This window comes from Mus pahari, chromosome 10 (assembly GCF_900095145.1).
Source record: "Mus pahari chromosome 10, PAHARI_EIJ_v1.1, whole genome shotgun sequence".
Taxonomy (NCBI): domain Eukaryota; kingdom Metazoa; phylum Chordata; class Mammalia; order Rodentia; family Muridae; genus Mus; species Mus pahari.
This window is the reverse complement of record NC_034599.1, coordinates 112244012-112255256: the sequence shown is the minus strand read 5'-3', so window position 1 is coordinate 112255256 and position 11245 is coordinate 112244012. Positions and strand designations below refer to the sequence as shown.

The 11245-nt window shown below is 50.1% G+C and overlaps 2 protein-coding genes across 2 annotated transcripts in view; both read right to left on the bottom strand.

Annotated features, from left to right (window-relative positions):
* Xylb (xylulokinase) overlaps window positions 1-6461 on the bottom strand; it is a 38566-nt gene extending 32105 nt beyond the window's left edge. Inside the window, exons 1-3 of the mRNA XM_021207845.2 lie at window positions 6341-6461; window positions 4680-4762; window positions 2895-2964 (exon numbers count right to left, since the gene is read on the bottom strand). Of these exons, the coding sequence (XP_021063504.1) occupies window positions 2895-2964; window positions 4680-4762; window positions 6341-6442 (255 nt within the window). The 5' untranslated portion in view covers window positions 6443-6461. The remainder of the gene's footprint in view (window positions 1-2894; window positions 2965-4679; window positions 4763-6340) is intronic.
* A 4392-nt stretch (window positions 6462-10853) lies between these two features.
* The window catches only part of LOC110328451 (3-ketoacyl-CoA thiolase A, peroxisomal-like), an 8237-nt gene continuing 7845 nt past the window's right edge, over window positions 10854-11245 (bottom strand). Inside the window, exon 9 of the mRNA XM_029543593.1 lies at window positions 10854-11242. Within this exon, the coding sequence (XP_029399453.1) occupies window positions 11144-11242 (99 nt within the window). The 3' untranslated portion in view covers window positions 10854-11143. The remainder of the gene's footprint in view (window positions 11243-11245) is intronic.

The window sequence follows — 11245 nt, the reverse complement described above, 5'->3', positions numbered from 1 at the left end:
GCCACCATGTGGTTGCTGGGATTTGAACTCTGGACCTTCGGAAGAGCAGTCGGGTGCTCTTACCCACTGAGCCATCTCACCAGCCCCCCAGAAAGCACTCTTGACCACTGAGCCATCCCTTCAGCCCACTCTTGTGAAGAAGAAGGCCTCATTGTAGTTCAGGCTGGCCACAACTCACTATGTAGCAAAGTGTGGGGGTCCCTGAAGGCACCCAGGTGAGGAAGTGGGGAGGAGGGGGATTGAACTGGGCAAACAGACAAGAGTGAAAACCCAGTGCAGGTTGATTTCCTTAACCGGGATCAGATTTCGGGGTGTCTAATAACAGGTGGTTTATGCCTAACGTGCTTAAGCCCTGTATAATTTGGGGGGAAAGTTCCCTGTTGTAACACAATCTCCGGTGCACAAAGAAGCCTAAGAACATTGAAACTCAACTTAGGAACATGCCATTTCTTCCAAGAAGACAGGTTCTAGATATGTGCTGCCTGTACTAGCAGCAGGGCCTAAGTGTCTGGTCTTAGTCATACAGATAACATAGAGGTCATTTGGGCTATTAGCCACCTCCAGTCCTACTTAAAGGAGCTTGACATGGCCCGGACCAACAGATAACACATATCACCAGGCTCTTAATCACTCCAATTCTCAGCTTTCTGAGGGAAGAACAGGTTTTTCATCTTTCCTATTGGAAAGACAATCCTGTGTGTCTAACAGTCCTGCTTTCTCTGGAGATTTGTGGGCGCCAGGACCTTCATGCTGTGCTCCAGCTAAGGATGGCCTCAATTGAACTCCTGACCCTTCCGCCTCCGCCTCTGAAGAGCTGGGGTTCCGGGTGTGCACCACCGTGCCTACTCTGGCTAGATAAGTGTTAGAGACATGAAATCATAAACCATAAATCCTCAGGATTTCCGTCTGTACTTGGCACCTTCTGAGCACCAGGGAAGAAAGAAAGCTCAAACAGCTCACACCGTTTGTTTCTCTTGCATTTCCCCTTCACGTTCTGAATGATCTGACCCAAGTGCGGCAGAGAGGAGCAGAGGCCCCACCAGGAGGGCTCCAGGGCCAGACTCTGACACAGGAGCCTGACACAGAGGCCTGAGTGGGGCCAGTGGCTGTGCTGTCAAGTCCCTGTTTAATGTTTTATCTAGGAGTAAGTGGGACGGCATCCAGCAGAGTGTGACATTACTGCCCAAGATTCTCATGGCCAGGTGGACTGGGGTGCTCAAGGCTTTGTTGGTAGACAGCTTGCCTACCGTACCTAAAGCTGTGGATTTCATCTGCAAACCACATGAACACAAGCACAAATGTATTAGGGAGATAAAGAGGGGATCAGAAGTTCAAGGTCACCCTCAGCAAAGAAGGATTTGGGGCCAACCTGAAATACATGAAAACCCATCTATACATATTTCATGACAGACAGACAGACAGACAAATATAAACATTTCATGGCAGGAATCTGAGACTCATCGCAGCTTGTGTCTCCTGAGGACAGAGAACTCACTCCAGCTTCTGTCACCCTGAGATCCCCACTCCATGCTGAGATCACTCCAGGCCCTGACAATGCTTCTTGTCAAACCTTACATAAGAGGGCAGGGACTAGCAAAGTTTGGAACAAGTTCAGTTCCTGAGGCTGCCTCAGCTTAGTGACCATCCTGGCTCTAACATCACCCTGGATCTCCGCCCATCCACCCTGACACAGCCCTTAACTTCATCTCTGGGACCTCTCAACAACCACCCATCCCTCTGACCTTCCACTAGCTCTTTGAGTTTGGCTCTGTCTTCTGAGGTGCATTTTAGCCAACCTGTCTGGTTAGAGTCCGTCCTCAACTCTACTCTCCCAGTGAACTCACAGTAGTTTATTTTTTAAAAAGAAATAATAATATAGCAGATGGTTAAATGGGTAAGGGAGGATGGAGAAAGGCTTTTGCAGACACACTAAGTGCTGTCCTTGGCTGGCTTCTGAGCATGAGGCAAGCTCAGACCTATCGTGTTTATCCGTGTTGGATGGGTTCTTGTATGGGTCACCAGATATGGCCAGAGGAGGGTGGTCCTAACCAGGTAGGTCTAGCTTGGGGTTGACCTCAGCCTGACTAGTTAATTATAAGACAACATTCTAAGTGACCAAGCAGTGGGGACAAATACTAAGACACTAAAACCCTGGGGCCATGCTTGGCCTGATGACAGGGTCCAGGAAAGCCTGGCTCTGTGTCTTTTTAAAGGTATCATAGGCTCAGGACACAGCTCAGTTGGTAGAATGTCTGGCTAGTATGCAGGAAGTTCCAGGGCCACATACACTGGGCATAAAGCTACATACTATAATCCTAATACTCATGAGGTAAAGACAGGGTCAGAAGTTCAAGGTCATCCTTGGCCACATAATGAGTTCGAGACCACCCTGAGCTATGAGACCTCATCTTTAAAAAATAAACAAGCTGGGCGGTGGTGGCGCACACCTTTAATCCCAGCACTTGGGAGGCAGAGGCAGGCGGATTTCTGAGTTCAAGGCCATCCTGGTCTACAAAGTGAGTTCCAGGACAGCCAGGGCTATACAGAGAAACCCTGTCTCAGAAAACAAAATAAATAAATAAACAAACAATCAGCCAGTTGGGTGTGGTGATGCACACCTTTAACCCCAGCACTACGGAGGAAGAGGTGCATGGATCTCTGAGTTCAAAGCCAGCCTGGTCAGAGTGAGTTCCAGGATGGCCAGGATTACATAGAGAAACCCTGTTTCAAAGTAAATAAATAAATAAACAAATGCATAGACAAACCATAAATGCTGGCTAATTTTAACCCCAGAGTTAAACAGTCTCATTGGATGCCCCCAAGAGCTGTCACTGCGGGGCCAGCAGTGCCACAGGCTGCATACCGGGGAGGGAAGGGAGCCTTCCTATGCTTACCTGGACCCACATCAGGACCGGAGAGGTGACCGTCAGCCTGTCCTTGTGTACATGGACACCGCCCTGAGTTCTGCAGGGAGAACAGGCATGTGGGACCGAGCCCCGAGCTCTGAGGAACTGCCCCACGGTGGGTGGCAGAGACCTCCACACAAAGGACAATATCCCTTGAGAGCCAAGCAGAAACTATGTACTAAGCAGGGAATGATGTGGAGAAAAGGCCCGGAGTCTTTTCATACGGAACTGGACAGTTCTTTCTCAGTTTCCATTTCATCTATTTGGGTGCTTTGCCTACATGTATGTGTGTGCAACACATGTGTGCCTTGTACCCTGGGAGATCAGAACAGGCCATAAGATCCCCTAGAACTGGAGTCATAGATGGTTGTGAGCCACCATGCGGGTGTTGGGAACTGAACCGAGGTCCTCTGGAGTGCGCTGAACTGGAGTCTCTCCAGCCCTGGGGAAGTCTTCTCTAGAAGGCACCATCTCAGAAGAGAAAGCCTTGTCCAGAAGGCAGGTTTGGACCTCAAGACTGAAAACTGGTTGCTTCCCCCCGCCCCTCCAGAGTCTTACATTGTTGCTCACTCAGGCTAGCCTGGAACTCACTCGCGATGGCTGAGGTCACAAGCGTGTACCACCATACCCGAAGAACAGGTGACTTTATATAAGAGATGGTGAGGGTGTAGCTCCATGATACACTAAGTGTTTAACATGTACAAAGCCCTTTTTGATCCCCAGGACAAAAAGAAAAATGAATAAAAAATTTTTTTAAAGGAGCAGTCATGAGTGATGTCACTCTCCTGTCATCTCTTTACTCTGGAGGCTGAGGCAGGAGAACTACCAACTGGGGACTAACCTGGAAAAAGGAAGCTTTTTTCTCAAAAACAAAACCAACAAAAAAACCCCAGACGTGGCAGCTGTAACCTCCGAATTTCGGATGTAAGGGATGAATGAGGATTAGGAATTTAGGGTTATCTTCAGCTACACAGTGAGGTACCTGAGATCCTGTTTCAAAAAGGGGTACAATGTGAGAGAAGATACATTCAGGTGCACATATGTGTTCACATGCCATGTGCCAAAAGTAGTCTAAGAAAAAGAAGGCAGACAGTAGATGTGACCACTGGACTCTGGCCAGAAAGAAGATGAGCTGACGTGAACTTTTTCCTTATAATGTCTCCAGTTTGTGGTACTTCCTTTTTTGAGACAGGGCTTCTCTGCGTAGCCCTGGCTGTCCTTGAACTCAGAGATTCACCTGCCGCTGCCTCCCTAGTGCTGAGATGAGATGTGTGTGCCACCGCTGCCCGGCTTTGTGATACTCTTCCATTAGTAACAGAAGGTAGCCAGGAACAACCATCCAATTGTGCCTGGCACAAAACAGATCTCAAATCTATGAGTGAACGAATGAATTCAGCTGGGAAGGAATAGGGAAGAAATCACTCTGTATGTGAAGGAAAGATTCTCAGGGGCTGCAGAGACATAGCTTAGGGGCTAAGAGCCCTGGCTGCTCTTCCAGAGGAACTGGGTTCAATTCCCAGCACTCTATGGTGGCTCACAACTGCCTGTGATTCCAGTTACGGGGGATCTGATGTCCTCTGCTGGCACCAAGCAGGAATGCACAGACATAACACATGCACGCAAACACACGTACAACAATAATAGATGCTCAGAGGTCTATGTAGACCTCTCTTGCAGCTGGGTTAAGTCAGAACAGTATAGCTGATAAATGCAAATGGTTTAGGGAGGCTCTCAAACCACCCACCCACACATGCACAACAGATAGATACCTACCCAAATTCCGGAAGGTCTCTGTCAAAATGCACACTGTCCTCATAGAAGACGTTCAACTCTGCATCAACAGCAACAACTTTAACCTGGAAGACATTTGTGAAAACGGTGTATAGGGGGATTTCCTCAGCTTCTACCCTTGTCCAAGAGACTTCTAAGTCCAGTTAAGGTTCAGGATTGAGACAAAGGCTAATGGGCATCGGTTTTTTTTGTTGTTGTTGTTGTTTTGTTTTGTTTTGTTGTTTTTTTACGGGCATCATTGTAACCATAGCAACATAAGTTTCATGGGGCACATGTTCAAAAAAAAGAAAAGCAGAAAGATCAGATTAAAAAATGAGAAATCACCGGGAATGATGGCACATGCCTTTAATCCTAGCACTTGGGTGGCAGAGGCAGGTGGATTTCTGAGTTCGAGGCCAGCCTGGTCTACAGAGTTCCAGGACAGAGAGACCCTGTCTCAAAAAACGAGAGAGAGAGAGAGAGAGAGAGAGAGAGAGAGAGAGAGAGAGAGAAGAGAAGAGAAGAGAAGAGAAGAGAAGAGAAGAGAAGAGAAGAGAAGAGAAGAGAAGAGAAGAGAAGAGAAGAGAAGAGANAGAGAGAGAAGAGAAGAGAAGAGAAGAGAAGAGAAGAGAAGAGAAGAGAAGAGAAGAGAAGAGAAGAGAAGAGAAGAGAAGAGAAGAGAAGAGAAGAGAGGAGAGAGGACAGAGAGACAGAGAGACATCCAGATGAAACTCCCACGGTCTTCAAGAATCCAGTCTCCAAACAATGGAGGCCATGGTCCTGCACCGGGCAAGGAGGCTTGTCTCCAGGGGCTGCCCCCAGAGCCATGACTACAGTCAAGTCAGACCTGACATCCTAAGGAAGCCATTCCAAGCTGGGGAAGATGGAGAAACAGGTCTAGTAGGGCAAGGGGACTAAGTCCTAGGGGAGGTTCCCCACAGGGACCCGCAGTTTCCGGCTCTCCTCATCGGCTCTCCTCATCGGGCAGAGAAAGGTCTCACAGCTACCATGCTTATTTCTCACGTGTGCAGGATGAATGCCTCCTGGACGTCCCATTCCTACTTGGAAGGCAAATTGCTAACTCACTCAGCTATCGCTGGGAACACCAACCTCTGACCCGCAGGCCTGGAATCACAGACCCTGGCACACTAGTGCCCTCCAAGAGAAGGCTGGGGGAGGCAGGGAACGGGCAAAGTCCATTTGCATACTATGCCCATTTCACTTTTAACAAATAAAAGTGCTTGGCGTGGCACCCTCCTTTAAACCCAGCACTCCGGAGGCTACGGATAGTGGATCACTGTGAGTTCAAGGCCAGCCTGGTCTATACAGTGAATCCGGGCCAGCCAAAGCCACACAGTAAAGTTCTGTCTCAAAATATAAAATAAAATAAAATAATAAAGAAAAGTAAAGAAAAGGTGCTCAGGGGTGATCCGGATCTAGGCTATGCATGTGCGCACACCTCTGTGAGCTCTGCTGTTTTCGCGGAGTGTCTCGGATTCCAGCCATCTGCAGCCGAGACTCGCGTGGACCCCTCGAGGTACTTACCCCGCCCCCTTCCCCCGCTACGAGTTTTCTGGGTTCCGCGGGGAGGCACCCGCGGTTTCCGGGAGAAGCCTCTCGCTGGCAGAGCATCGTCAGGTTCCCGCTCCGCGCCCCGCGCGTACCTGCTGCGTGCTGAAGTCCCAGCCCAGGCAACAGCGGCGCCCCGCGCGCTCCGCCAGGGCCCTGGGGGTTCCCGCCGGCCGTCTGTGCGTCCGTGCGTCCATGTGTACTGCGGCGGCGAGACTGTCGCCGCGCCCCGTCGCTCAGAGACGCCAGAGCCCGCCTTTCGCCACGCCCCGCAGGACTCTGGACTGGAGTCACGAGGCGGGAGTGCCCTCTGGCGCCGCCTGCGGGAAGGTCGCGAGTGGGACTGCGTCTGGCTGGGGCACTTAGTGGTCGCTACTGGTGCAGGTCGCCACCCGCAAGGCAGCCCGGTGGCTTTCCTCCAGTTTCATTCCACCCACACCCACCCCTGCGCCAACCTAATGTAACCCCAGCACTTGGGAGGCTAAGATAGGAGTATCTCAAGTTCAAGACCAGCCTAGGTAAATGGTTGAAACCCTGTCTCAAAATAAAAATAAAAGGGGGCAGAAGAAGCTAATTGTGGTGGTGCATGCCTTTACTCCCAGCACTCAGAAGACAGAGACAGGTGGATGTCTGTGAGTTCAAGGCCAGTCTGGTCTACACAGAGAATTCCAGGACAGTTAGAGCTGTATAACAGAGACACTGTTGGAAAGTAAAATGTGGGGTGGTCTTCTGAAGGTCAAGCTGGACATGCTGGCGCCATGTCTGCCTGGATACTGCCATGCTCCCACCTGGATGACAATGGACTGAACCTCTGAACCTGTAAGCCAGCCCCAATTAAATGTTTTTTTATAAGACTTGCCTTGGTCATGGTGTCTGTTCACAGCAGTAAAACCCTAACTAAGACAATGACCTAGCAATTTTGCTAGAACGCTTGAGGCCCCTCTGGGGTGTTTGAGGGGAGATGTTGAGCAGGCCAGTTTGGATGTGTGGCCTTTAACTCAGGTAAGAAGTCTGGGTTGTGAACAATGATTTGGGAGCTGTCGTCTCCAAGTGAGTGAGTCGGATGTGAGAAAAGAACTCAGAATAAGACGAGTGGGGGCCACTGGGAATTATGAAGAATACATGGAACACAAACAGGAATCATTACAGACATATGGAGGAAGATACTAGATTAAAAACTTTCCTGAAAGGCAGACTTTTGCCAGTTGCATGACACCTAGAAGTATGTTAGGTTGAAAAATGGAGAGGTGGGTCCTAAAAATTTGGAAAAAAGAGTCAGTGGGACCCCAAGGACCTTACTATGTGTCACTCATGTTTCTATAACCAATGCCAAGGTTCTAAACTCAGATCACAAGGCTTGCCAGCAAGGGTCTTACCCACTGAGCCATCTTGATGGCACAAAGGCTGAGAGAAAGGCTATACGGAAGAGGGGCTGGAGAGATGGCCCTGCGGCTACGAACGCATACTGGTCTTGCAGGAGAGCTGGGTTTGATTCTCAGTATCCACATCTGTAGTGAGTTCAAGCCCAGCCTGAGCAGTTTAGAGGTCCATCTGAATATAAAATGCAGGCTGGGAAGTAGCTCAGCCACAGAGCACTTGCCTAGCAGGGACAAGGCTAGAGATCCCAGTATTGTGACACAAAAAGCAAAACAAAGAAACCACTAGAAATTAGGGACTGAACTAGATCAGGCAGTTATAATTCAGATTCAATAATTTGTTTTATGTATGTATCTGTAATTTTATAATATGCTTATATGCTGAAGATCTCATCTTGGGGTATACTGGAAATTAAATCTATATTCAGTCTATTTTTTAAAGATTTATTTATTTTGTGTATATGAGTACACTGTCACTCTCCTCAGATACACACCAGAAGAGGGCATCAAATCCCATAACAGATTGTGAGCCACTATGTGGTGACTGGAATGTGAACTCAGGACATCTGGAAGGGCGGTCAGTGCTCTTAACCACTGAGCCATCTCTCCAGCCCCTTATATTCAGTCTATCGTGACTCAGAAGAAATAAAATTAATAATCTTTAGATTGGTGGGAAGCTGTTATGAGGAAAGATGGCATTTTGGCCAACTGTTTCTATCAGGGCAAGCATCACTTAACTCCTGGTCCAAGCTGGAGGGTGGGGTTGGACCTGCCTTCTGGTAAATCAGTAGTTTCTGTTAAAAGGGCAGCTGACACTGTGTTTTTAAAAAGCAGAGTTAATGTTTGCAGCTGGAGAACCGCCTGACAGGTCTGTGGTATGGGAGCTAACAGCTCTTCCGGGGGAGGAGTTTGTCTTCCCCAAAGGGGACAAGCCTGCTGGGCGCGCGCGTGTTGGTACTCTTTTTAGTAGCAAATTTGGTTTAGGACAGGTAAATGTTCATCTTCTTTCTGAGTTTACTGTGTTCATCCCTTGGGGTCTGCCAGTCTCCTTCTGTGCACATTCGAAGCTAGCACATCTACACACATGAATGAAAAGTCTGGAAGGACTTACCCCTGTGACCATGAAAATCACTGAGACTCAGAAACTGGTGGTTAAAGGGTGATATTTACATTGCCGTCTACTTTATATGGTTTATAACTTGTAACTTATGGACTGAGACGACACGGAAAAGGAAAACCTACAGGAAATTAAGCCACTATCACCCACTGAGCCGTCTCTCCCGTCCTGCCCACCTCTTTGGGGAGTGAGAAGGGCAGTTTGCTTGTTTGTTTGTTTTGTTTTGAACTCTTGTCTCCTCTGGTCCCCAAATTCCTGAGGGCAGGGAAGGCTTGGCTTCTGCCCTGACCATGAGCCGCACAGAGCATGAGTGTGGGAAGCAAATGCACCAGGTGGGGGCGCTGCTGAGCAGTGTGCTGGGTGGCTGGGCCAGTCAAGCTGGAGAGACTGCCTGCCCCAAGGAGGGGTGGAGGAATTCCTCTGTCTTCTGTAGCTGCAAGAACAAAAGCAGGGGCTGGAGAGATGACTCAGTGGTTAAGAGCACTGACTGCTCTTCCAGAGGTCCTTAGGTCAAATCCCAGCAACCACATGGTGGCTCACAACCAGCTGTGATGGGATCCGATGCCCTCTTCTGGTGTGTCTGAAGGCAGTGACAGTGTACTCATATACATAAAATAAATAAATCTTTTTTAAATAAAGAAGAAAAGCAGGAGACAGACAGCTTCAGATGGAGCAGCCCACTTGCCACCAATAACCTGAGGTGACACTGTGTCCCCTACCTGTTGTCCTACTAGATCCTCCAGGTATACCAGTTTGTGCCGGAGTGGACATGCAGCAGATTGAAAGATGGAGTTGCCTCGGGGGTCTGCTCCAAGGGTGTGCCAAGCAAACCACTCAGGCAAACTGGAGGCTTCCCTCCCCGCCAGGAAGGATGACAGCACCAGGCTGGGCTCTGTTCCCAGGCCTGCTGGCCCTGAGAGTGGGGGCTGGAGCGTGGGAAGTCAACCATGCACCCTTAAGATGGAAAAGGAAGCCTGTGTCTAGTATTCTAAAGAGAAACCACTTGGATGGATAGATGGGGGGTGGGGGCTGATGGGTGGGGACAGTGTGTGCCCAAAACAGTTGTGAGGGACACTTTGGGGGGAGGAGTTATAGAGCCTCAGGGTGAGCTTCACTGTCAGGAAGGTCACAGGCCTGTACGGAGCCGAAGCCTTGGGCGACAGGTGTTGAAGGACAGACCCAGGGAAACGCCAGAGACCAGAAGCTGAGGCGGAGCAGGCTGGCAGGACTCTAGAGCCTGGAGCCTGGGCAGGAGCTGAGACCAAGGGGAGGAACATAACTTTCCTGGGGTGCCGGCAGTCAGAGAAACTGCCCCATGGAGCCCAGGGCCGAGCTAGCTGGGGGACCCCATTCTCCAGGCTGTTGGCTTCCTGAACATTCAGTGGCTGTAGTTTGAAAGCCACACAAGGTGGTTCCATTAACAATTCACCACGGAGGGCAGAGAGGGCTCATGAGGTGGCAGCCTTCCCTTGAAGACATGAAAGGCTTTACGCATCTCAGGGGGGCTGGAGGGGGGGAAGGATGTTTTCTTCAGTGCTGTAACCAAACATAAGCTACGCGTGTAAGGAAACCCAGAAAAACTCTGGTCCATTAAGCTGGCCCTGGGTGGAATCATCTCTGACCTACTGCTGGCTTTCTATCTGCAGGAAGAATCATTTGTACCTCCTTTGGAAAAGATCACATGACAGCTCCATAGAAGGGAGGAGGAGAGGGTGACCGTGGGAAGCTAACCCCAGCACCTATCCCAGGAGCAGTGGGCTAGACCGAGTCCCGATGGTGGAAGGTATGCTGGGCTGCAGCGGTGGGGGAAAGGCTCTTAGGATGGGATGCCTCCTACGCATGATGCCTGGGGATATCCAGTCCCCAGCCTCAGCCTCTGCTGAAGAATTCCACATGGCCCAGGGCTGGAGAGCAGGGGCAGTGGTTTGGGGCTGAATGACTCCTGGGAGAGGGGAACCTCTTCTAGGTCAACGGTGTCAGCTGAGACCCTGCATGGCAGGTCTCCCGAGCCTGCACACAGCTAGATCTCACTGGAGAGACCCTGGTTCTTAGTCATTTATGCACAGAATCTAGGAGGCGAAAGCCGACCCCTGAAGGAAACGACAGCCACCAAACTGAGACAGTACACATTTACTGCACCCGCCCTCAGAGGTACAGAGGGCCTTGCAACCTGGGTGCCCCATGCTCACTTCAGCGCGGTTCGGGTATCTGACGGGGCAGTCCCACCTCCTGTTCCGACATCAATTACATTTTCTAAATTAAAGTGCTGTGACACACCCCTCCGCTGCTGAGTGTCCCACGCGGATGGCTTCTGTAGCGGATGGCTTCTGTAGGATGGCTTCTGTAGCGTCCCTCTCTGGACGCCACTGTAGCACTCTCTAGTGAGTGCCGCCTGCAGCCAGGCCTCAGTTCCCAGGGTATTCAAAGACAGCGGCGGCTCCCATCCCAGTCCCGATGCACATGGACACCACGCCATAAGCCCTGGGGAAAGGAACCAGTGTTGGCTC